Raw genomic sequence first — 26,702 nt, forward strand, 5'->3', positions numbered from 1 at the left:
GGTTTCCCTAGGTCTCTGACCCTCGGGCGGCCTCGCAGAGGTCTCCTTTACGCCGTGCCCGCGACCCCCGTGGAGAGCACGGCCTCAGACATCACCCCACTACTCACGCAGCTAGAGATACACGTGGCTGAGGACAAATCATTCACGAATAGGGTCCAAGACATATTTAAAGAGACTGTAGTCATGCACAAGTCCGCCAAGGAGTCTCGCCGGTGGCTATCGGAGCCTTCCTATGGGTACTGGCCACAGCAACTCAACTTTGCGGTCTGGTGCGCAACCGCCGGATGCGGGGTGTCCCTAACCGACCCAGCTTTCTCCACGCTCCCCTCTGTCATCAGGGGATATCTAAGGTTTCACGTCTACTTTACCACGCGGAGGATACTCTACGAGCTCGGCGCCCCCCTGCCTGGCGACAGCCCGTTCACGCAAAAAGATAACCCCTACAAGAAAGCCGCTTTTGAGCGTCTATGCATAGAGCTCGGTCTGCCGCGTAAGCCGGACTTCCGATGGAAAGGCTGGCGGAACCACAGGCTAGGCGATGTGTTTGTGTTCTACCCGGGGAGGGGTATGGCAACGAGCACGTGACCCGTGGCTACGACACGGCGGCGGACGAGTACCCGAGCCACCTCAATCTGTTTAGCGACGAAGGTGGGACGTACAATAGTGGGAAGCAGGTGGGTTTCATACGCAACGACGACCACGGGGGCGTGCAATATAGCTGTTTTGCGCCTCCCAAAGGTGAGGGGCTGACAAAAGCAGGGCTAGAAAGACTCGATCGCTCGGTCGAGGCGTTCATCTACGCAGTGCTTGGCGCGCAGGTGAACGTCCGTTCCTCCATGGCGGGGGCCGTTGGGCCGGCCATGGAGGCGCAGGCGAAGTTCACGAAGCTGCTTGAAGACGCGATCATAGAAAACGACATCGCTCAAAGCGTGCAAAGGTACCAGTTAGCCGTGCAGGAGGCCAAGGTGAGACTGAGTCTTGCGGTCGCACCAGGATTGTGGCTGATGCCGAGCGATCTGGTGATAAACACGCAAAGCGTCGTGGGCTACAACAGTAAACTGCAGAAAGCCACAGACTCCATGACGCTCGGCGCGAACGCGATCAACACCGAGACAAAGCCAGTCGGTGCTCATAACATGTCCGGTGGGCATCCTAGGGTGCAACACGTGACTGATCCGAGGATCGACCGCGTGCCGTTCCGGCGGCAAAGCAAGGCTTTCACACCTACGGAAGTGCACGCAGAGGGCGCAGCGCCTGCCCCCTCTTCGCGTATGCATGCTGCGCATAGCATGACTGCCGCAGGAACGGCAAGCGCACCCGGACCGGGCGGAATAAGTGACCACACCGCCCTCAAGGCGGGGTTGTCGGCACTCGTATTACTTGTTCCGATGATTGCTTTGCATTCGACGAACCAAGAACGCGGCTACGGCTAGAATGAGCAGCCACGCATTTTCGCCAAGGAATTTCACCGCTTCTCCTGCAGCCTTAAACACGAAGTTCGCGATGCTGCCTACTAGCCCAGGGAGAAGCTCGCCTAGCTTTTTCCCGATAGCCTTAAGCCCGTTACCGACCCCTCTGGCCACGGAGGAGAGCGACTTGCCGAGCGACGTCACAATGGCCGCGATCTTCGTCGCTACGGCCAACCCGATAGCGGTGACGGTAAAGCCGTACTTTTTGAAGATGGCTTTGATGCGCTCCCTTAGCGGCTTTTGGTTCTCGAGGTCTCGGTTTTCGCGTTCTAGTTCGTCAATCTCGGTTAGCCTCTTCTCGTTCCGCTCACGGGCCTCTTGGCGGCGACTCTCTGACGTGTTAGGGTCGTCGATGGTCTCCCTGTCTGTGGCTACCACCCCTTGCAGCTCTTGGACTCGTTCTGTGTTCTCCTGGATGACCGCGTCTATCTCTGCCACGGACCCCATCGCCAGCTTGAAGCCTTTCAGCTTTGCAACGTCCTGTCGAACGCCCCCGTTCTCATTGAACAGCTGTCTTGGTTTAGTCCAACCTCCTTTGTCGAGGTTGCGTTGTCTGGGTATTTTTCCCTGAGGGACTGGAGACCGAGTCTTGTCGCTGCACCCTCTGTGGTGAACGAGGTTTCGGCTGTCGTTTGCGTTGCGCTTCGCGCAGTCATGCCGCGCATACGCGATGAAGTGCTCGTCATTGGGATCGACTCCCCACCGTCGTGGTCAAACGGGATGAGGGGCGTCGTCTCGTCGTCCCCCGCTCCGCGATCGGCGGACGCACCCGGCAAGGCATCGTCAACATCATCCATGATGCGTGCGCATAATCCATGCTACGCTATATTAGACATGTCTTACGAAGTCGCGTGGCTATGGTGCGGACTGTTAGACATGTCTAATATAGAGTATATATATATATATATATATATATACGTTCATATAACAGTGCTTAATACATAGGTGTAATGCGGGATATATCTTGGTTTGTAGGAAATATATATATATACACACATATATATATATATATATATAAATATAATATGTAATATACGTAATACGTAATAGGGATGTCAGTCAGCGATAAACTTGACCCCCAACGAACACCCAGAATTCCTCTGGGGTTGAAAGCCGAGAGAACTGTTTACCGGGTCACACTCAACCCGTCGACGGCTTCTCCCGGCGAGACGCTATATGTGGCGGTCCCAAAGCTATCGGAAGGCGTCACGCCTGTGCCTGGCTCCTTGAGGGTCGGTTTCGATCTCTCCATCTCAGGCCAAGAGAATAATACCGTCGTGAACAACGTCGGCAGAAATCTCATGAGCCGCCTGAAAATCACGTTTGCAGGAGAAACGCTCCAGGACACCAACCGCTAAGATGTTTTTAAGATGTATGAGGAGCTTTACCTGTCCAAGGTCGAGAGAGAGGACCGCCTGGAGCAGGGCATACAGTCAGAAAACATGCGCAAGCTTCGCTCCAAGGCTGGCGATAAAGCGACTAGTAACGCCAAGGAGACGACGCGAAGGCGAAGTACACCATCCCTCTAGACCATCCTCTGCTGACGGACCACGGCGTACTGTACCCAAGGGCGCTCTCCGAGGCGCTGCTCTTCGAGATCACGCTCGCAACGGTTGACCAGGTAGTAGTCGGAAGCGATGCTGCCGAATTATCCTACGGCATCAAAAATCTAGAGCTGGAATACGAAAGCCTGAGGGACGACAACCTCGCCCGGTCTGCAGCCGCCGCCTACCAAAACGGCACAACGTTCTTCTACGAGCAAGTGAACCTCCACAAGACCTTCGTGATTAGGGACGGACAGCATAATCAACGAGAGTTTCAACCTGCCGCGAAGGTCTATGTGTGGTCTGTTGCTCCTCTTTGTGGAGCCATACACGGCAGGGACTCTGAGAAGTTCGTGTACCCCGACATCAAGAGCGTTCGCGTTACAATCGATGGCATGCCAAACAAGGTCTTTAGCCAGGGAGTACGCCCCACGGATTTCTGGAGGGAGGCGAAAAGGCGGTTTGTCCGCCCCTCCCCGGGGGGCACAGCGGAGCGCCTGCCGACCCGGCAGTCAGCCCCGAGTCGTTCTATGGCGATAACAAGTTTGCTCTGTGGATCGACCTTCAAACGACGGACGACAGTGCTATCCATGGGGGTGGCCTCCGATTGGTCAACACCCGCGACGGTGTGCATCTCGAGATAAAACGCACGGCAAGCGGCCAGGGTACCGTAAACTGTCACGTGTTTGTGGTGGCCGACGCCCAAATGAACCTTATGAACGGACAGCTAGAGTCCATACAATACTGAAGTGTGCGAAGCCCTTGCCGTCCCGGCGCAGCGCGGTATGGACCCGAAAAACATCCCATTTAACGCTCTCATCGTGGTCCCGAAGTCAATCGGGAAGACCCGATTCATAGTGAACCGGCTGCGTGGCCCTTTCCGGGGCAAGTTTGACTACATCGTACTCGTGTGCCCTACCTTTGTCTACAACAAAACATACGACGGCTTCGGCGAGGGGACAATCGTCTGTTTGTCGTCACACCTGAGGCGGGTCAGATCGACATACTGCTGAGGTTTGTCTCCGCTGTCTTCGCAGGCACTAATACGCTAATCATACTCGACGACTGTGCGGCCTCGAAAGACGTAAAGAGGCGCTCTGACTAGCTCGTCAACCTGGCGTTCAGCGCGCGCCACGTGGGTATTAGCGTGTGGGTGATCACGCAGCAGCTCACCAGCATCACGAAGCAGTTCCGTGAGAACATCGCGGCCTTGGTGGTCTTCTATACCCCGAGCAAGGCGGACATGAAAGCTATCCTGCATGACTACGGCGCGGAGCTCTCAGAAGAGAAGATGAAAGAGTACATGAAGGCCCTCAAGACAAAAAAGTTCTCGAAGTTAGAGTTTTCCCTTACACGTATACGTATACGTATAAGATGATTGCAGACCAGTTGTGGAGTGCTATGCACGAGGTAGCAGCCGCTGCTTAGCGAGTGACACCGAAGGTGCCGTCGATGGGTGGATTATGTAGCTTTGGTGACATTGCTAACCGAAGCCTCGAGTTGTGGCGCGCAGACAGGGAGTACGTTAAGAGATTCGCCAATGTCGTTCTCCGAGGGCCTACCGACCTCAGAAAGACCGCATCGGCACTACCCGAGCAGACGGCAACCGCCTGTTGGAGACTGATACACCTGTTGCAGTACATTGCCGACACGTAATGGCGGCGAAACGCATGTCCGACGAAGAACTCGATGCGTTCCTTCGTCCTATATACTACGCCAGAGGTGGCTTCCAGGGAGTGACCGCTCTGCATGCCAAACTTCCCAAGGGCTCAGCCTCCATAGATCGAGTGCGCAAGTGGGTAAGCTCGCAGCCCGTCGGTACGCACAGACACCCCCTCCTCCGACTACCGACGCCCACTTCTCGGAGCAGATACCAAACCGTATCCACCAGTCGGACCTGCTATTCTTGCCAACCGACCGCGGGTACAAGTATGCCCTGACTGTCGTTGACGTTGCTTCACGATATAAAGCCGCCCGCCCACTGAGGACTAAGAGCCCGGCCGTCGTCTCCCGCGAACTCGCTATGACATCTATGCAGAGGGACCTCTCACATGGCCTGAAGTCCTCATGGTTGATGACGGCACGGAGTTCAAGGGTGCTACCACAAAGCTCCTAACAGACCACGGGGTGGAGGTCCGACGGGCTGAGCCAGGGCACCACAGGAGCCAAGCTTTCGCCGAGTCTTTCCATCGCTGGCTGGCACTGCGCCTATTTCGCAGTACTCTAAGGAGCTTGCATCCGGCGAAACAAACCGCGAGTGGGTTACCGCTTTGCCAATCGTCATCTCGGACATAAACGCAACGAGGACTCGCATGACTGGCTTTGCGCCCAAAGACGCCATAAAGCTGAGGCGCGTGCCTCTCAAAGCCGAAACGCCCCCCTTAGAGGTCGGAACGGAGGTGTACATCGCCGTAAACGACGAAGACCTCCAGGACAAGGGCCGACGGCGAGCGGCGGACCCGTGGTGGACAAGCAAGGCATACCCAATACTAAAGAGGGTTATGGAGCCCGGACAGCCAGTGTTGTATTACACGGCGTACTCTAAGCACTTCTTCACGCGTTCGCAGTTGCGTAGCGCCACGCTAGCGTGATCAGCGCTTGTGCCTTTCTATTGCAGCTAAGGCACGTGAGTCTGACATTCCACTTGTAGTGACCCTGACTGTCGTCCAGCCGGTCGATACTGAAGCATTGGGGATGGCTCTTGGTGTACCCCTGAAGCAGAAGCTGAGTGCCACAGACCGTGCACATCTTTTCCGCTTAAGCAATTATGCCGAGTACGTGGTCTACCGTCAGAACGTGGTGCAATCCCGTGTACTTTGTGCGACCCTTTTGCCTGTCGTCTATAACGTATCGCTTGATTCGCGCATAAAATGAGCTCTTCACTGGGCGTAGCCTGCAGTCCTGTGGGAACCAAGGCACCGGGGGTGTTATCGGGGGGGGGGGGGGGGGGGATCACGCGGACTATCTGGTCGGCGTGCCGCACACGGGAGATGCCGGTGTATACAGCATTCGTGATCCAGCCCTCTAAGCTGTGGTCTATGATAAACAGACATCTTGGAGTCTGGATAGTCTTGCCCTGCACCCGGTGAACGGTTCCCCAGCCCGCGTATTTCCACTCGAGGGGAAGCCCGTTAAGGACCGCGTCGAGAGGAACCTCGACTGCCGTGCCTTTGTACGCGTCGACCTTCTCACCCCTTTTGCCTGGCGCGGGTACTGGCCGCCCTTGCTTGCGATAACGATGCGCGACGCTAGGATCGGGGTCAAAGCGGATGGTTGCTGGCAATCGGGGGTAGTTTTTCCTGTGGTGCTCTACCAATCGCTGCTGAACAAGAGCCCCCATCTTGTTGGTCGAGTATACCCACATATCGCTTGGGTGGGCCTGCTCGGTCGCCGCGTCGAACGCCATCCCATCCCACTCCTCTCGAAACACACCAAGCTGTTGGGAATCTGGCTGACACCAAATCCGGCCCTTTATGTCGTGGAGCCTGGAGGAGGGCGCGGCAGAGCCGCAGTCGCATGTACTGTACGGCTTTCCGCAGACTTCACACAGGCAGCGGTAGTCGGACTCGAACCAGCGGATGTTCCCTTGTGCCCACTCCTTGAGCATATAGTGAGGCCCCTCTTTATATCCCCAGGGCGGGACCTGCCCATAGTCGCCACAACACACTACCTGACACGGCCGCGTGGCGAGATACCCTAGGATGATGCGTAGCACTTTAGTCTGTACCTTACAGCACTCGCTATGGCGAGCGCACTTGCCTACGAAACGGACAGCGAGATCTCTACCCTCAGGGTACTGCGAGTCTTCGCCGCCGGGGCGGCACGCGATGGAGTGGGGGAACTTGATGGAGTCCTTTTTTCCGACGCTATACAACACCTTCCTCGCCGTTTCCATGACGAGGTCACCCGAGTCTAACAGGTCCTTGAGCTCTGGCGTGGTGATCCAGCCCTCGTTTTGTTCCAAGTGCTGCCCTACCCTCCCGGAAGTGTAGGGGTGGCAGGCCTCAGAGAACTCCCACTCGGTCAGCTGAATGGCCCCGGTTAGTTGAAGAACCTCGCTCAATGGCCGTCCAACAACATTCGCGATACGATACACGTTCGTAGAGAAGCCGTATTTCCGTACCAAATCAATGGCGTCCGAGGCGCCGCCGTAGAGACTGTCCTCGCATCCTAGGTACGCCGCACGCATGTCGATGTGCGCATGAGGCTGCGCCCCTAAGTTTTCCTTGCTATTCCACACTTTGGACTCAACCTGCGCCTGCGCCGTAGTGGCCAGCATCTTGTCAAATCGCTCGAGGATCTTGCCTCGTGTCTTGGTTAGACCGAGGGAGCGCGAGGTGCCGCGATTCCTCAAGAAGTCGGCGACATAACTCACAACACAGTTAGCGAAGGTGTCACCCCCCCCCCCCCCCCTCGCTCAAACATTGGCCCGGGCTCACCATTTTGCTCAGGTAAAGGGCGAAGCTCGTATCTCACGTAGACGAGGTACTCTTGTCCTTTCTCCCAAATACCCGCATCGATGCCTTCCAGGGCGCCGACTGCGATTTGGTCCCCTCTTTTGACTAATGACACACCAATCTCGTGCTCCGAACGCCCTTCCTCCCCTGTGATTGGCGCCAATGGCTCTGCGGGGGCCTTACCAACGACCGTAAAGAGTCTGTAACGCCGGTCAGGTTCTACCATCTCAAGCACGGGTGGCAACACTGCGTTTTCCCGCAGAGACTCTCGCTCGTGCGAGACCCACCACACCGAGCCATCATCATTAATATCAGGCCCCCGCATAACCGGCTTTGGAGCAATGACACCTGCTCCACCAAGATCTCGTATCTCCTGGTAAACACCGGCGCTTATGTCTTGGCCCCGAAGAGTGGCATCCACGCTTGGGAACCGAAGATGGGCGCCGCCGACGAAGAGAGAATAGTACTTCTCGGGGTCTAAGCCCTCTGGGCCCTTCTGCCGCCGTTTCGGTAGCAAAGGGTCGAACTCGCGCCAGACTTCCTCTGGCCGCGAGCTCGCCGGCATGAGCGGCTTAAGCAGCTTGCGCTTAAGGGTATGCCTTGAAAAACTCGAACCGAACTAAGCAAGTACATATGGAGCCTTAAAGACAACGACATAGAACACTTTCTTTCATGGAAAATCCTGTCATCTCACTCCACCTACAACAGCTCTAGCAAAAGATGTAATCTCTGCCTCAAAGAAAAACTTTTCATTATCCGCCAACCCAAGCTATCAACTTTAAACAAGCGTAACGAGCTAGTGTCTTCGTGCCGCCACAGGAACAAAGCCTTGTTATGCAACAGCTGAACTATTCAATTTCATCATAACAGCCATTTAAATTTCACGCCCTATTTTCATGTTAATTTTATACATAGATAGTATATAAGTGATGGTAGTAATATATTCTTAATAAATCTCCTGATGAGTGGGCAACAGGCTTGTAGAGATGAAACGGTAGTTCATATATATCCCGCTCTACACCTATGTATTTAGCACTGTTATATGAACGCCTGCACTCACGCATTATATATAGTTGGGAATCGTAGCGTCTTTCTTCACACTACTATATATATATAGCTTCAAGACCAGGTACAGAAACCACACCGCATCATTCCGACACGCCAAACACAGAAACTCCACCGAACTCAGCAAACACGTCTGGACTCTCAAGGACAACATGATTGAGTACTTTATTTCATGGCGCATTCTTTCTTCCCACTCCGCCTACAACAGTACCACTAAGCGTTGCAACCTCTGCCTCAAGGAAAAGCTGACAATCATCTGCCAACCCAAACTATCAACTCTAAATAAACGCAATGAACTCGTGTCCTCGTGCCGCCACAGAAACAAAGCCCTGCTACGAAACAATTAGAACTGTTAATCCCGTCACCGTTAAATTTTCGCGCTATCAATTTTTCACACGTTCCGCCCTGCATATTTATGTAACTCGCTATTGTTCCTCTCGCCGCCTTAGCTAAAACTATCAGTCTATTATTATGTAAATTTCAATGTTAATAGTATATATACGATGGTAGGAATATTCTCATTAAATCCCCTTATGAGTGTGCAACCACGAAACAGACCTGTAGGGAAACCTATGTAGTTTGTATTTTTCTCAAACCAACACTATACACCGCTCTACTTTCGAGTATTGAGCACTTTCTATGAAAGCCTTCAACCATCATATATATATATATATATATATATATATATATATATATATATATATATATATATATATATATATATATATAATAAGCAATTATTAATCTACGCGAAACGCGTTTCGGTGTCTATGAAATGACCCACTCCCCCCCCTTGGGGTCAGCAATGAATGGTTTCTATAACCACGCCACTTCTGCGCAAGTCCCTAACCAATCAAAAGCACCAAATGTGTAACTGTGACACTTTACACTCACGATGTGACCTTTTTGGGGGAGCAGTTACCAGCGGGTGCTAGAGCTTCGCGTTACTTATGACCTCTTTCTTCTGGGGGGGGGGGGGTGGGGGGCAGGTGGCAATAGGCGCCTCCTTCGGTTATTTCCTGGTATGGAAACATAACCAGTCACCGCCTCCGGGTGCTACAGCTTAACGTGAGCTTTTTTTTTCCCGGGGGAGGGGAGCGGGGATGCACGCGCCTCCTGACGTACATCCTTGACCATAGCCTTAACCTCTTTCTTCCTCAGAGTCATGGAGGAGCTTTTAAAGGTTGCAGCGCGGGAAACAATTGTTTCTGAGGTTGCCATGTCAACAGTTAACAACATCGCGTTGGATGATGGGTAAGTTGCTATTCAGTAGTCCTTTTTTGTTGGCTTCTGGTCGTGGTTATATAACGATCAATCCGCGGCAATCGCAAAGTTCTAGTTCTTCTAGCGTCACCGGAAACACTTTTGCGTTTGAGATCTTTAGGGAATATGCCGCTTCGTCTCCGTATGTACCAGCTTAAACGCTTCATTAAGAAAAGATTCGCTTTTTATGCTTTTCATCATCGAGATCCAGTGAAAGCGGTCTTCCTTCGGGATTAGGGGATCTATAGAGCTCGGCTATCGCTAAAACATGCCAGACTTATTTTGCATTTTTCTATATTTTTTTTGTTTGTCTTTCCAATCCTTTAATGCTTGGTTGTATTTTTACTGGCTCATTTACACTTCTACTTGATCACACGCAGTTGAGACCAAATCGATTTTCCGTCGGTTCTAATCGGAGTCAATAAGCCCAAAAATCGATTTTCTGTCGGTTCTAATCGTAGTCAATCATCTGGCTTCCTGGCGGTGGATTTATAAAACGTTGGTGGATTTAAAGCAACGTAATCAAACGATCGGAAATTAGGGTAAGAATGCGAATGATTGGCGAATGATTTTTGAATCTCACATCTATTGTCTGGTTTGATTGGAGGTTAATTAAGGTTTGTGCGGGTCTTGTTTTAAGAGTATGATGATATTTCAAATGAGTGGGAGTCATAGTTGTGGCTACGTCCTGCTGGGTAGTGTCAGTTGGACGGTTGGTCGTCATCTTCAGCTGGTGCAGGCTGGACTTTGTTCAATGAGCACATGATAATTTGCTTGGCTGTTTTGCGGAAGCTGAAAATTAAAATGGCGACGTGAGATCAATCGGAAGATAATCTTTCCCTACAACTTGATATAAAAATGCGTTTTTAATCTGGCCTTGAGAGAATCATCACTTCGTATGAAAACAAGAGTTTTAAAACTCGGTGGAGACTTGCCTGCACTATTTAATGGGAGTATTGACAATGATACTCCGTAGCTCATCTGTGTGGGCTATTACTTGTTTTTTGCTCAGATTGGCTAGTTTGCTAGAGCTTTTTGTGCTGCAGTTTTAATCCAAAAATAACATCGGCCCAGCCTCGACTGAAAATTAGACGTTCTTATAACAAAAAGAGTGTGTATTAACAAATCCTCAAACCGGCTGCGTAGCTACAGTAACTGTGTGTGGTGAGTTTTAAGGTAGCCTGCGTGTAGCCGCTGACTCGCGAGGATTTCGCGAGTCAGCGGCTACACGTAGGCTAGTTTTAAGGGCAATCAAATAAGATTTATTTTGAAGAATTCTCCTCGTGGTCTCTGGCTAGTGCAAGGTATAATTGAGTACTATGCTACACGTACGATGATGTTGCTGCTGATTCATGATGATATTCTGCTAGATCACATACGATGGCTTTTATAAATCCTTGAAACAAATTGCTATTGTCTAAGTGTAGTATAGTATCAGAATCGGCTAATAGGGGTATTTTTTGAAAAATTGTACAAGCAAGTGCATAAAAGCTCAGGTTTTGAAATCTTGTACCACCAAAGTATGATCATGGAGGAACAATTTTCATTATTTTTTGACACCTGATACCATTCCCTTATCCAATTAGGGTTGACCCCCCATTGAGAGTCTAAATTGGGAAAACGCATTTTATTCCTTTGGAAAAATACTTTTTGCGATTTTCTTTTTGCAGTCTTCTAGAATGTTACATTTTCGAGGTGCTCTCGGTTGCGTAATGGGTTTTGAGCTATATCAACAATATTTTAAGAAATTTTGTTTTTCAAGAATTTGACATGGCACCGTTTTTTTAATATTTCGAAAAACGCAAAATGCAACCGAGAGCACCTCGAGTTTAGCGTTAAAAGCATTGTTGGCAAATTTCACTACAAAATATTAAATGCCGAAGGGGTAAAATGGTCTCTTAGGTCGACATCTATAATTTTTTCGTATAATTTGTCTAATTTTACAGCAAATCGTTTTAGCCTAAGCATTCGGTTGCTATGGACCTGCCAATCAAAAAAAGCGAAATTTCACTTCCGGTCCTGTCGCGTGTTCTTCGCGTGGGCGCTCTGTCGTGTTGTGTGTTGAGAAAGAGACCTCTGTGTTTGGACGTGTGCGATGGCGAAAACCCGAAGAAAATAAAAAAAGAAGCTTGAATCTTGCAAGGAAAAAGTTAATGAAAGCGTTGGGGAAAAAGGCAGTAGAGAAGCGTGGAGTTGGACCTGGCTCTCGGCGGGTTGTAGCTTTACCGGTCGGCTGAAAAAAAAAAGTGTGAGAAAGTCCTGTGGCCTCGACGGTCGAGTGAGAAATGTGACAACGTTCTCCTCGCCAGGAAAGACGACGTACCACTCCATCGATAAGATGAAAGATAGTTTAAAGAAAAGAGGGATTGCTACGTTTAGCAGCGAGAGTTCGGGACCGTCCACTGAGGAAGAGTCGGACTTCACCGATCCTGATGAAGAGAAAGAACGCGACATGGACGAGAAGAGAGGCCTGCCAACACCAAAACCACACACCCCTTCCCCCCCCCCCCCCCCCATGGCCACAACACTACTCACCCTACAACACACCAAACCAACCACACCCTACAGCAGCCACTAGTCCTACAACCAGCGCTCCCTCCAACACCACACCCTACATACAGCCCAACCCCCCTCCCACCACACATACATCTACCCCTCCACACATAGCCTACTACATACACACCATAGCATCCCACGACTATATCAACCAACCCACAAAACACCAACCAGCCACACCCTACACCAGACACTACCCCACAACCAATTCCCCCCCACACACAAACACCTACATACAGCCCCCTCCCCCACCATACAATCATCTACCCCACAGCACAAAAACCAACTACAAGCGACCACACCCTATGACCCACCCTACCTTCCCACAAACCAACACCTTACGATCACCTAACATCATAACGATACATTATCACCCACATTTACACCATAACCTCACAAATTTTAAATCGACCTCCGCACCACTACCATTCCAAAACACACACAGACCCATCACGCTAAATTATAAGCCTTATCTACTCAACATCTCCCTCATATATATAGAATATATAGAATATATATAGAATATATTCATAAATAGGCATATAGATGATTTGAAAAAAGTCTACAAAAGGGTTTTTGGAAGATATAAGATCAGCCGATTCTGATACCTTAAGCCAGCAAAAAATGAAAACAGACAAACAAAAAACATTAGTCTACAGTGAATTGATGCTTTAAAGCGAAAAAGTATTCCACGGTTTTATGACAACCGCTCGACATCAAAAAAGCTAATATCCAAAGTAGTACAAACAAGAAAGATTTATTAAAATGACGACATAGCTAGCAAGATAATTGACAAGAACTACCCGCTATACTCTAGGCCTCCTTATTCAGCTAAATGTTTTCCACGGTTTCATGAAAACCGCTCAACATCAAAAAAGCTAATATCCAAAAAGTACCAACGGCAATGGTTTACTAAAAATTATAAAAATGACGACATAGCAAGCAAGATAATTGAAAAGAACTACCCTCTTTAGTCTAGGCCTCCTTTATTCAGTCAATCCCAAAACCTGGCCATCTGCCTAGAAACGCTTGCGGGGTACATTTGAATTGAGTACACGTGAGATTATTTAACACGGAATTCATTTTCACGTGCTGCCTTTTAGTATTTCATAACGAAGTCTTTACGCTCTTCTTTTTGCCTAGGGCCTAGGCCCTCATATCAGAGGAAGCCTACATCAACGAGACAGGATGCATTTTCCGCGTTCTGCTTTGTCTTCCGTCGCTCGAGCGGCGTTGCCAGGATTTTTAACAGGAGAGGGCCAAAAAGGCCCTTTCAAGACATTTTCTCCTGTATTATAGATCACGTTCTTAAAGATGTTTTTAAATGAAAGTATTGGAACATAATTACACCAATAGCAATGATATTTGAGGTTTTTATTAAAAACACAATTTGATTCTGCATTTTAGCACGCACCACACTTAACAAAACAATATTTTTCGGCTATATGCTCTTAGCTTAAAAAGGTTGGTTTGTATGTGTGAATGTCCGCTACCCATGCTTCTAGCCTTGTGTATAAGACCCACCAAAAGCCCCGATTTCGTGAATTCTATGTAGTGACTTGAGCCGTTTGTTTATATCGCCTGTGGATTTTATATTACAAAGAGGCGTTCGTTTATATTGCTTGTAGATCCTATTTATATCGATAATTGCATATTGGTTAGACAGGTAGTCAATGCTTTCAGCCATAAAAAGCCTTGTGTTGTATAAATCTTATACAGATGTTTTTGATCTTAAAGAAACTGACCGCTATCTTGATTTTTTAAGTGTCGCGTGAATGATAATCAACGGCCACTTGCATTTTTGTTCGTGTTTCTATTGTTATAGCCTTTGCAACTTTTTTAAAAAACAAACAACTTGCATTATTTTATATAATGAAAGTGAAAACAAGTAAATTACATCTTTTGCTGTTCATTACCAGGAAATCTACATTCATTTGCGGCAATTTACGATTAATAACGCGAATATACATTCATTTTCGTCATAAAGCGCTCATTTGCGTGAACACAAATTTCATTAGCGATATTTACATCGCCAGTAACATTCAATCGCAAAGATCGACAGTCATTCGCGCCTTTCGTCATTAAAAGGCGAAAAATGTACTTTAATCTGCGTGTTTATTCGATCATTAACAAAAAATCTATAGACAAATGTGCGAATTGACAGTCATATGGATTTAACTTATATTTGTTAGTGTTTATTGACATCTTTAACAAAAAGAGTGAATTCAATTGAATTTATAGACAACATTTATACGGACATGACATAAATTATTGCGATTATACAAACATTTAGACCTTCTTTGCATTTATTAACCAAAAATCTTTTTTCAATAAAACAATAGATAATTTGAGTGTTTTTTTTTTTTACCAAACTAGTTATTTTATAAGCTTTCGCATTCTGACAAAAGGTTATGCAACCCTTTTCAAACAAATAACGGTATAAATGTAGACAACATTGTACAGTTTTTTTCTGTTCGGCAATACTGTACAGTTCGTGTCATTGTTCAGTACCGTTGCAATGCCTCCAACAAATAGAATCCCCTTTGAGCACCGCGAGCGAATTATACGGTCATTCGAAGATGAAGAGGAAGATTATCTCCTGGTGGCGGACACATTGGGGGTCAACCCTTCCACAGCCCGTGGTATCGTTGCTAGATACATACGAGAAGGGAGAATTGAAGAAAGACCACGAGGTGGAAGAAATAACGTAAGAGTAGATGACGAGATGAGAGACTGCCTCAACGATATCATTAACGACAACTGCCTTCTTACTCTCAGCCGTATCAACCAAGAACTAAGAAGGCGACTGCCCTTGAAACCAAGGATTCACGACCGCACGGTAGCGAGAACGCTAGATGGCATGTTGTTTCGTGTAAAGCTGGCAAGGCCCCTCCTAGCGGAAAGGAACAGACCTGACGTTCTACAGAAGAGAGTAGACTACGGCAACTGGTTCATGAACCGTAGTGTCGTGCATCATTCGGTCTTTGTAGATGAATGCGGCTACAATATCTGGACCGCAAGATGTCACGGGAGGGCGAGACAAGGAGAGCGAGCCTATAGACAGGTCTGCGGGCAGCGTGGGAGGAACATTACCGTAACAATGGCAATATCTCCAATCAATGGTCTTGTATTCCACTCGGCAATTATTGGTGGCATGAACGCACAGCGGTTCAGCGGCTTTCTTACGCAGGCTAGACTTAACCTCGACCCGGACGAGATGGTGATATTTATTTACTATGGAGCCCAATACAGAGCTGAAAATGCTACCACCCTACAGCCCCTTTTTGAACATTGTGGAGCAGGCAATAAGCTCTCTTAAAGCGGCTGTAAAAGCTGACATCTTAAGACCAGAAGTACAAGCCCGGATGGGAGATAGGGGCGCGGCTAGAGACCAAGGCCTTGCATTGGGAGTTTTCCGTACGCGTTTGCTTTTGCAAGCGTTTGTAGCGCAATATTGGTATTAGTATAACCCCTGCTAAATGCGCTCAGTGGTACCGATTCATGCAAACATATTTACCAAGATGTCTGAATGGTGAGGTGATCGAGGGCTAATGCAAAATGCTCTATGTAGAACTTTAGCATGACTCACCGTTATTGAAATAGATTTTTCGTTATTGAATGTAAAGAACGCGCAAATGCTTGTATAAACCCAGTAATGTATGTCATATTCGCGTGAATGACTGTCTATAAATGCTATTGAATTTCACTCTTTGTTATAAAGATGTTAATAAATATGTGTTGCACACAGTTGACTGTCAATTCGCCTAATTGTTTATCGATTTTTTAATAATGGTCGAATGAAAACGCAGATGAAAGTATATTTTTCGCCTTTGAATGACGAAAGGCGCGAATGACTGTCGATTTTTGCGATTGAATGTTACTGGCGATGTAAATATCGCTAATGAAATTTGTGTTCACGCAAATGAGTGCTTTATGACGAAAATGAATGTATATTTGCGTTATTGATCGTATATTGCCGCAAATGAATGTAGATTTCCTGGTAATGAACAGCAAAAGGTGTAGTGAACGGGAAACCCATGCTAAGGTTAATTATATATATTTCTTCTAAATACCCAGTGATATTTTTTGCCGCTGCTAATACATCCATTATCTCTGAAAATTCACGTCTCCGTATATAATAATGGAAAGACACAGAGAGACATGATATCAAATTTTGTGGAGCCTTAATTTAGGCGTAAACGAATAAAAGATTAAAACATTATGTAATAACAGGAAGGAATAGAATTTGGAAATCGAAATTTAATTTGCTAATGAAGAAACATACTATAAGAGTCATACTTGGCTTTGACTTTTCAGTTAGAGCATAAATATAAGATGAAGTGGCTATTTAGTATGGTCTGATCAGATAAAACCATCTTTTTAATTTCAATCCAGTATAGTGGTGTAAAATTCTTCAGTATTGCGTTTCACATAGCTTTTGTCTACCTAACCAACCAATTTTTATTGTTTCGACTTACCGTGGGTTGAAAATCCAATAGACGATAGGGTTAACAACTGCACTGATCTTGGCGAAGTGGGCTGGTATGAGGCTTTGATATCCCGTCACCATTTCCTCCCCCTTGAAACTTGACACGAGGCTGTACAGGGCGTAAGGCGACCAACACAACGCGTTTGCCAATATCGCAGCGAACACGACCTTCAGCGTCATCTTGTAGCGCTCAATCTTCAACAGGAACGATGGAGTGGCGTTGACATCTATCTGCGGATTGTGGAAGTACCGGTACAGCTTGATAAAAAACATCGCGGTCACTGCCATAGGGATCAGAAAAACGGCGATGACTAGAAAGATAAGGTAGCTGAGACCTTCCGCGTCTTGGGTGACCCAGTCCGGGGCGCAGTTGGTGTGGCCTGATTGCTCGGTCATGGAGCTCCATCCAAGCAAAGGAGGAGCGACACACACACAGGAATAGACCCAAATAAAACTTATGATCTTTGCAGTCTTTCCGCAGCGCTTTGTTTGAATTCTCTCGTTGATGGTGATGTCGGTTTTAGTTACATGGCGGTAGATTTCCATCGTGAAAAATGCCATCGTGACAAATGAGACAGCGGCCGCTACGCTAACGATGTAGCCGGACGCTTGACATGCGATCTCTCCTCCGACCCAAGCGTCCTTCACTGACGCGATGAACGCGAGTGGGTAACTTGATAGCAGAAGTAGCAGGTTGCACACGACCAGGTTCACAAAATACGGTGATAACTTGAAGTGGCGGTTCTCGTCGCGCACGAAGATCGTGATTGTAAGGGCCTGAGCCATCAAACCGAACACGAAGGTGAACGCCACAAAAACGGCGAAGGCAGGACCAGCCATCTTTCTCCTGTTAATCGGCTCTTAATCGGCCGAATCGATAATTACATAACTTGATAATTCTCGATTGTGACGTGCGTCACACTTGTTGCTAGGCGACATCTTTTTTGTGCTATATCGGTAAATTTCGTTGCGATTTTTGTATAGGGTGATTAACTCATTTTTCATTTAACGCTTGTTCATTTTTCAGATGACTTGTGAATACCAAGTTTGCTCTTTGCAAACAGCCGAATTAACACGTAGTGCAGTCAATAGGGTATTTAACCGCCGGAAAATGTCTGCGCGTTTTCTCAGCAGATATTGATAAGGACACTGTGGTCCTGATAGCAGACTCAACGGACGCTTCTAATCGTGGCCTTGGTGCCGGAATTTTTATCCTTGAAATTGTACTGTGCAAGGTTATGGGTGCCGAGTAATGTTTTATGGACACTGGGAAAACCCATGGCGATGGAAGGCTTTTACTTCTTATCTTTTTCGATATAATTGAATATTTTTAGATTACTATCTTCTCAATAATACGTATTTGAATTTAACTAGCACTGGTTGTTATGCTTTGTGCTCAGTAAATTAAGTTTACATTTGGTTGATTTGATTTGAGACAATAATAGGAAACTAATAATTGTCTCAGATGGAATCCCTTCGGCCTAAAACACTTGCTTGGTAAAAAGCAATATGCATTTTTTTTCTTTTTCCAAAAAATAATACTGTTTGTCACATAGGTGTGAATAGAAGATATCTGTTATTTATGATATTATATCTATTATTTTTAATTTATTTATCAAACGTTTACAAAGCTTAAATGGATGTGCCAAAATTATTCTTGATCGCAAATTACAAATTGCTAATTATTACACGTGCGGAAACACTAGCTGCTATGAAAAGATTTTAAAATCGTTTTTCAAACACAAAAACGATTATCAAATACTTGGAATTTTGGTAGCGATTTTATGAGTAAAATAATAATTTACTTGTGGACTTACGATGTTTCCAAATTGGCTAAGCAGCGATTATTCATTTTCTTTGATGACTGGGCTTACAGTTTTTTTCATTGCTTTATAACAATTATTTTCTTGACTCTTTATGGCTGTCATTAGAGCCTCGGGAAACTAATAAATACTTCAGATTGCAGCCACACATAATACAATAAAAAAGTAAGATGCTAGTGAAATGCTCATTCATACAAAATTTACATGCCTTTTCTACTCAACTTTCGTCTGATATTTTATTCGCAGATTTTATTCTACGGTGTCCTTTTATTTTTTTTTATGCTTTATTTTATGCAAAGAGTTTCTATGAATCTCCGGGTTAAACAGAAGAACCCATTTAACCGAACAGAACACAATCAGCGCGGAAATGTGCTCGCTTCTCCTCTAATCTCTTTAAAGAGAATAATGAGCTCAAAATTAAAAAAAAAAAAAGAGTTTCGTTGTAGCATTTTAATTAAAAACATCAGCCATAGGACTTTTCCTGCAGCTTAAATTTAACAGAAATCTTATCAATTGTTTCTGCTTTCTCATAAATCCAATTTATCAGTAGAGAATTGCTTCAAAGATGGAGCAATTTAGGTTTTCATTTCTAAAAAGAAGAAAGGTCGGGCAGTAAGGGAAATTGCGTTCAGAATCGCGGACGCTTATATGTCTTTGCTGCAGGCCGTAGGCAAATTTTTTAATGAGAAAATGTTTAAGATATAGCACAAGTTACGGATGGAATCTTGTTTTTGTAGTTTAAACGTGAGATACCGTCCGTTCTGCATTAGTCAAAATGAAATGTACACACATAGATAAGGTGTTCATATTTGATTATGGTTAAAAAAATTTTTATTACATTGTTATTTACAAAAATTGCATTACAGTCTAACAGTTTATCAAATAAGAAAAAAATAAGGTGCTATATTTGCTTTTAGTATATAAAAATCGGGAACCTCGCAAGAACAAGCGATTTGATTGGTTGAGAAACTCGGGATAATAAAATGCAATATACACCTCCTAGGAGGTGGAAGACCTTCGGCTCTCGGTAGATATTTCGTCACTATCCACCTCAATGTAAAGGGTATAATTGTTATATATATCATGCACATTGGGGAATGAGATCATACAATATGTTCAAATTATTTGAATTCGAGCTATTTTTCACTTTTTTATTAGAGTATAAAAAGCCAATAAAGAAGGTTGTAGCATATGACCCCCTGCCTGGGTTATACCACCCAGATAAGAGAGTAGAGAGGACGACTAGAGACCGGTCATGCCATATTTTTCGTGTATCGGAAAGATTTCTACTTTGGCAGTTTTTGGTGCCAAACTAGACATTTTGATATGTTTTGCACCGCAGCACGCTCTCTAGAGTGGAACATTTGAAAACGATACCCTTTCGGTGCTATGTGGACGGACGAAAACGGAACCTTTTGAAAACGATGACGTGATGACTCAGTTCCAGTCCACTTGGCGCGCGAGTACGCATGCGCTGTAATGCTTGTTATCATATTCGTTTCGTTTCTGCGTTTTCGTGTGGACGCGCCGTTTCTAAACGAAAACGCTACGTTTCGTTTTTAGTCATTCACAGCAAAAACTCCAAAAATACAGACGGGACGTTTCTGAGGATGCGCAATAGATATTTCGCTGAAATACTATATCAGGCGTAATGTTTACTTTTTTAGGCAGGCAGTACCCTTTTAATTTAAATATATATTTGGGGGAATGTGATTGGTTGTTATTCTTGTTGTTGTCCTTCGCGAAGTTTTCCGAGTATACGTTCGGAAAGTCGATATTATTGATTTATCCTATACACCCACGACGCCCTTTGTTTCCCCTCGAGAATGGTCTTAGAACTCACAATACGCCGTACGCTGTGCAAAACAAAATAGCGAAATCCGATCGCAGTTTTAATGGTTTTGCCTTACAAACTTTCCAAGAGCCAGATTACCCTGTGTGGGAATTGGGGGTCTTCGACGATCAATATACAGACGTCACTAGAAAACGTGGTCTGATTAGTAGGTCGCGCTACCACACGTTTGCCCCAGATTTGTGATGCGACGTTGCGAAACCATTTGCTCCACGTAGAATCCCTAGTAGACATATTTGTTGTTAATACATCAAACGTCTTAGTAAACCCGAGAAAGCAAAAGATTCAGAAACGATGGAAATCCAAGTGAACAATGACGAAAACATTAACAAACGTACACTAGAGGCTAGGTCAAGGAAGCAAACTCTACCAAAACAGACACTGAAACCACCGTTGGAGATACAGAAACTGTGGAAATCCATGAGAACACTGACGAAAAGATTAACAACCGTTTAAGTAACCCAAGGAAGCAAAAGATACTGGAACCACCGTTGCAGAAACGATTAGCCACGAAATGGAAGACATTTGCAGAATAAAAAAAACATATTGTAAAAACATTGCAAAAAAAGAAATGTAGATCGATAATGTCACATGGTATGAAGTTATCAAATTGTATGTTCACGATTCCACCATTGCGCTGCTTTGATTATAAATACTTTATACAATTGGGGACCTGCGCTAAGGTTTCGCGTGGCCTTTAAGGTTCCAAACTCGCGCCAAAATAGAGAAATGACTGCGCCCGTCACACCCTATTGGCGACTTGCGCTAAGGGATCACGTGGCCTTTATAGGGTCAAACTCAAGCTAAAATAAACAAAGAAAGACTGCGCCCTTTAAATGAAAATAAGCACTTTCCCGAAAAAAATAGTTTTGGCTTTATTCGTTAGCAGTAAATAAGTTGCTTTCTGTTGTTGTTATTTTGCCGCCAAAAGGCTGAGCGCGCGCGGGTTTGCCACCCAGAAAGTGATCTTTAGCGCAAGTACCTTTATTGCATTTCCCGGCGCTGGTCCAGAGCTTTTAACGAAATGTATAGAATTAGTGCATTAAGTATGAGATATTTTTTTTTATTATGTTATTACCCTATTCCCCGCATATTGCATATTAGGAAATACCCCCCTCCCTCTCCCCCCCCCCCCCCCCCCCACACACACACTTCGGTCTATTTCTTTCTAAATTTTATAGCGATTAAGAAATAAATATATCAATGCACTAATGAAACCTTTTTATGTCAACGCGAGTGGGAAACCTTTTCTTTTTTGTGCTTTTCCTAAACTAAGCAGGTATTTATGAAAGCAAAATTACAAAGTGCGAAATAGACTAACTTGATAGACTCTTTTTCCAAACTTAATAATAAAATATACTTCTCATAAATGCGATTGACGCAAACACCTACTCACAGACATTCAAGAAATTGGAAAATAACAAGTGAAATCGAAATTTTATCTATGAAAAGAAATAGAATTCTGGATCCCCCCAAATTTTTTTTTTAATTTCCTTTTCTGATTTAAGGTAAAAATGCAATTGACGCAAACGCCGACTGCTTGTTGATCGAATTTTTTTTAATTTAGAGTTGTTTGCTTTCCTTTGGAGAATAGTCTTTTTCTACTTTTATTATTCTTTTTCTTGGTTTTAGAATGTTTTGGTAGTTTGTAGGAGCGTCATCAGGAGGAAATGTTGAATAAAGAAACTAAAGATACTAACAAACAGCAAATATTTTATTTCATTTTTCACATACAAGAATAAGGAAATTGCATATATATATATATATATATATATATATATATATATATATATATATATATATATATATATATATATATGTTGTGTTGGTTTGAGAAAAATACAAACTACATAGGTTTGTATTTTTTCAAACCAACACTATACACCGCTCTACTTTCGAGTATTGAGCACTTTCTATGAAAACCTTCAACCATCATTTTATATATATATGTTGTATTTGTCAATACAATGGCATCTCTAACAACTATACAAAGCTACATAATATTTGGATTTTGCAATCGCACCCTGTGGCGTTAGACTAAAAAACAAATAGATATTTTCAAATGTACTTTTTAAAGGTTTTGGTTTTGAATAGCCTACTCTATTTAAAAGTAAACCTCAATTGAAAGTGATTGGTTTGGTCTTATTAATACGTGGAATAGTAAGAAAAGCTTCCTTTCGATTCAATTTTATTAATACGTTTTTTTTTCTGCGTACATATCGCTTTTTATTCTATCAAATACTTAATGGAACACCTGTAAGCATATCGCATGATCCTCTGAGTGGGTTCACGAAAGTTCCGAATCAAACAATAACATGACAAAAACATGACAATAACACTAAGACGATGATAGAATAGAAGAGAGGCGAGGAATTTTTCTTATGATGTTTTCCTGCGGTAGCTACAAACCTAAATTACAGAATGTACAATTTATCATTTATGAACCAACGAAAGAAAACACACAACTTCATACTTTTCATTGATGAGATCTTTATCTTTTTTTTTTTTTTTTTTTTAATCTATGCGAGTTGTACTGGAGATGTTTCTCTCGCCGTTTCCCTTGTCGGAGCCGGTCTTGACGCATGCGCCGTACGACTAGCCTCGTTTCCAGCTGGCGAATTGGCAATCCTGTTATGCAAGCAGCAGCAGGCGATTTTCCAGGATGTGATACGGAACCTGGAGAAAAAACACACTTGTCTTCACAAGATTTATAGTGATATGTCTATCCGTTTTTCAATGGCAGAAAAAAACTGGAATTTTTTTTCAGTAAACTTCTCGTCCCCCCCCCCCCCCCTTCCTTCTTTTGAACTTTGTTTAAAAAAGCGACGAGAACATGTGGACTAAAATACAGAGAACAGACAAACGGTCTACTGGAAGCTCGTAAATCAAAGAAATAACCCTTTGGAAAACGTGACCTGACTTAATGATAGTGGATAGCACGTATTTAACTAAAAATCTATAAGACTTTCTAGAAGACACTAATAAATATCCCCCTCAACCTTCAACGTTCTGAGGTAAAAAAATGGAAAAACATTTCATTTCGGATATGAAAAGACTACAGGTTCAAGACACTGGGCCATTCTTCTTGAAATTGGTTTTACCCTGTACGCGTGAATAACGCGCTTAATTTGTTTATTAAAGGATCCCCTATTGCTTACCTTGTGTTGAAAATCCAGTACACTATCGGATTGAAAATGGCGCTGACTTTGCCGAAGTACGAAGGAATAAGACTGCCTGCTCCTTGTGAAAGCTCCTCTCCCTTGATGCTAGAAGCAAGGCTGTAGATAGCGTATGGCGACCAGCAAATAGCATTGACGGTGATCGCAGCAAAAACCATCTTCTGAGTCACCTTGTAGTGCTCGAGCTTGTAAGCAAACGAAGGGTTGGAAGTGACGTTAATGTCAGTGTTATGGAAGTAGCGATAGAGTTTGTAGAAATACACGCCTGTCACTGCCATTGGAATGATGAACACCGAGGTCGTGAGAAAGACAAGGTAGCTTAACCCTTTAACGTCTTGTGTCACCCAATTCGGAGCACAGTTCGTCTTGTCACTCTGTAATGTCATGGAGCTCCAACCCACTAAGGGCGGCGTCAAGCACAAGCAGGAATAAATCCAAATCGCTCCCAGTATCTTGAACGTTTTCTATTGTTTTTCCTCTTCGATCGCTTGACCAATGTTTGCTTCGGATGATACGTGTTGATAAATCTCGAATGTCAGAACTGCCATTGTTACAAATGCACCGGCGCTGCCTACGCTCACCAAGTAACCCGTGAAGTCACAAATAAATGTGCCTTCGTGTAAGTTGTGAGACAGCGAGGCGACGAAGGCCAAAGGGTAACTTGACAAAATCAAAATTAAGTTGCTGATGGCGGTGTTGATGAAGTACGGAGCTAACCTAAAGTGGCGATTCTCGTTGCGTTGGAAAATTAGAATAGTGACGATCTGGGATACTATTCCAAATACGAAGACGACGGCGACAAATCCGGCGAAAACCGACCCCGTCATGACTGAGGCAAAACCGTGTTTTTGAGTCTCAAATTGGTCTCTCGGTTTTGTATGGCAGTGACATCACTCCTTTCAACTGGCCAATCAGTGTGTGGGCCATAAACACGAATAGTTCTCCGTTTCCTGTTTCGATAAAGTTTCCTTTGCCAATATGCCGGTTAAACTCATTGTGATTTTAATAACACCCTCTTTCTCGGTCAACTAACCGCTGTTTATAGTTTAAACATAAGACAAGAACAGTGGTCGCTTGTTGTTTATTTACCGTGAGGAAAATCACATATTAAAAGCTACAGCTATAAGTTTAGGTTGATTAGCGTTTTATGGTAGTATGTTTCCGAAGGATATCAAAGGAAGGAATTTATCATTTTATATCAAATTATTGAGGATTGCTATGTTATTGCCAATAGGAACTGTAATTCAGATTTATGACGTTCAAATCCTTATTTTGCTTGAAAACATAGAAAATATAGAATCTTATAGTTGATTTAACGCCGATCTAATTGGAAAAAATAGAGTGAGATTTTTTTTGTAGAATTTGTATAATGGTAAAAGCAGTATTTTGTGAAAACATAGGTTTCCTCCGAGCAAAACTTGACTCCTTCAAACGCATTAAATCGAAACAATTACAACCATAGACACAACCCGTGCGATATCGTTTTTTGCGTGAAATTTACCGTGGAATTCACTCATCGATGAATTTCTCTATAAAATTCTATAGCCTTGAACTTTTTCCCCTTTTTTTATTATTCATCTTCAACGTACTTTTTTACAATATTTTTATTTAATCCTATTATCCTATAAAAAATCATTAATTGCATTATCGTTGTAACGTTTTAGTTACAAATCGGTGCACTTCTTTTCTTGCTGAAAAAGCCCCCATCCGAAAGTTTAAAATGACAACTTTTTGCAATTTGTTGGTACAGTTTTCCTAAATACACATCGTATACTCCTTCCGAATAAGGTTGTACTTGATACAACATGTACCGTGAGGGAGAAAAAAAAAACAGGGTAGAGGTGACCCCCCTATCCAGATTTTCGTTTTGAAAAGTCACCATCTAGATAACTGGACACCATATAATTTGATATTCGCAGCCTTAAAAAAAAAAATGCATGATCATCTTTTTTGGGGGGGGCTGGCCCTTGAATCCCACTTTCCGAGTTTTCTCGGATTTTGGAATTTACAAGATCCCTAAACCGCAGTGCTCAATAAAGCAAACAAGCGTAAATGAAAACCTCCCCAGGTTTGGAAAGCTGGATCATGTTTATGTACATGTAAGCATTCATATGATTTTCAGAGAGATCAGGACTCAGCCCACGTTACCCATGAACCATTGTTGGCTACGACAAATGGATTATAGAGTGCAACTTATGTTAAATGGTTGTTTGTAGTTATAAAGGTATTAACATATCGCCAAATTGAAAATGAGGAGCTTAATTTTCTTGTTCAATCCATGTATTCTGTTTTGAAATCCACGAAACAGCCACCACAGACGACATCAGCAACAGTACAATTAAAAAAACTGCAACACCTTAAAAAATAAACTTAAAATACACCTATTTCACAAAAGGTTGTCAGTGCAAATGGCGAATGGCTTATGGGTACTAATCATTCGTAAAATTAAAGGTGTTAAATAAAGTCCAGCAATGTCAAAGCCAAGCATTGGTAAACTTTAATGGATAATTGTTTCGATTTATCCATATTCTTCGAGACGCATGGTTACTTTCGGTCGTAGAACAGCCATTTGCCATTTGCACTGACTATTGTAGAATAACTGTTAAACTCTTACATAATATTCAGACGCATTTAAACAATTCGTCGTCGTGTTTTGATATGTCTCATTAGCTCTTAAATGGTCTTTGTGTACGACGGCATTCTTGCGTTTGTATTACGAAGATGCTAGAAGAATTCCCAAATTCTCCACCGAATTCTGCTCGAATAGGTCTCCCCGCCGGTATTTCTCAGCATCTCATCGGTTCTGATTGACAAAATTGAGGGCATGAATAGATTGTAGCGAACAACAACAAGTTTATATACTGCTGTCTTCTTTAATTTCCTGATCTGAAGACTTAGACTTAGTTGTACACTTATTAGATAGCCCTTGATTTTTTAGTCAGTAGAAGTGCAAGGAAAGGTGTATGTATAGCCTAACTTTTTGTTAGTCTCCTTCGCAGCCCCCA

General features: G+C 44.3%; 3 protein-coding genes across 5 annotated transcripts in view; 1 reads left to right on the forward strand and 2 right to left on the reverse strand.

The window, feature by feature from the left end:
- LOC5511648 (tetratricopeptide repeat protein 12) overlaps positions 1 to 26,702 on the forward strand; it is a 59,125-nt gene that overhangs the window by 16,289 nt on the left and 16,134 nt on the right. For 2 of the 3 annotated variants that reach the window (XM_048732600.1, XM_048732601.1), the window contains exon 13: positions 9,697 to 9,789. In XM_048732600.1, the coding sequence (XP_048588557.1) occupies positions 9,697 to 9,789 (93 nt within the window). Of the gene's footprint in view, positions 1 to 9,696; positions 9,790 to 15,132; positions 16,579 to 26,702 lie in introns of those variants that run through there. The other variant, XM_048732602.1, reaches the window with a different exon arrangement.
- Positions 9,502 to 18,119, reverse strand: LOC5511651 (melanopsin-B). The gene is made up of 2 exons (XM_001631969.3): positions 16,833 to 18,119; positions 9,502 to 10,590 (listed from the first exon to the last, which is right to left on the reverse strand). Exons 1-2 carry the CDS (start codon positions 17,681 to 17,683, stop codon positions 10,500 to 10,502), a joined length of 942 nt encoding a protein of 313 aa, XP_001632019.2. The 5' UTR covers positions 17,684 to 18,119; the 3' UTR covers positions 9,502 to 10,499.
- LOC5498229 (pinopsin) lies at positions 22,710 to 24,557 on the reverse strand. The gene is made up of 2 exons (XM_001619925.3): positions 23,677 to 24,557; positions 22,710 to 23,194 (listed from the first exon to the last, which is right to left on the reverse strand). Exons 1-2 carry the CDS (start codon positions 24,081 to 24,083, stop codon positions 23,038 to 23,040), a joined length of 564 nt encoding a protein of 187 aa, XP_001619975.3. The 5' UTR covers positions 24,084 to 24,557; the 3' UTR covers positions 22,710 to 23,037.

This window comes from Nematostella vectensis, chromosome 9 (genome assembly GCF_932526225.1).
Source record: "Nematostella vectensis chromosome 9, jaNemVect1.1, whole genome shotgun sequence".
NCBI lineage: Eukaryota > Metazoa > Cnidaria > Anthozoa > Actiniaria > Edwardsiidae > Nematostella > Nematostella vectensis.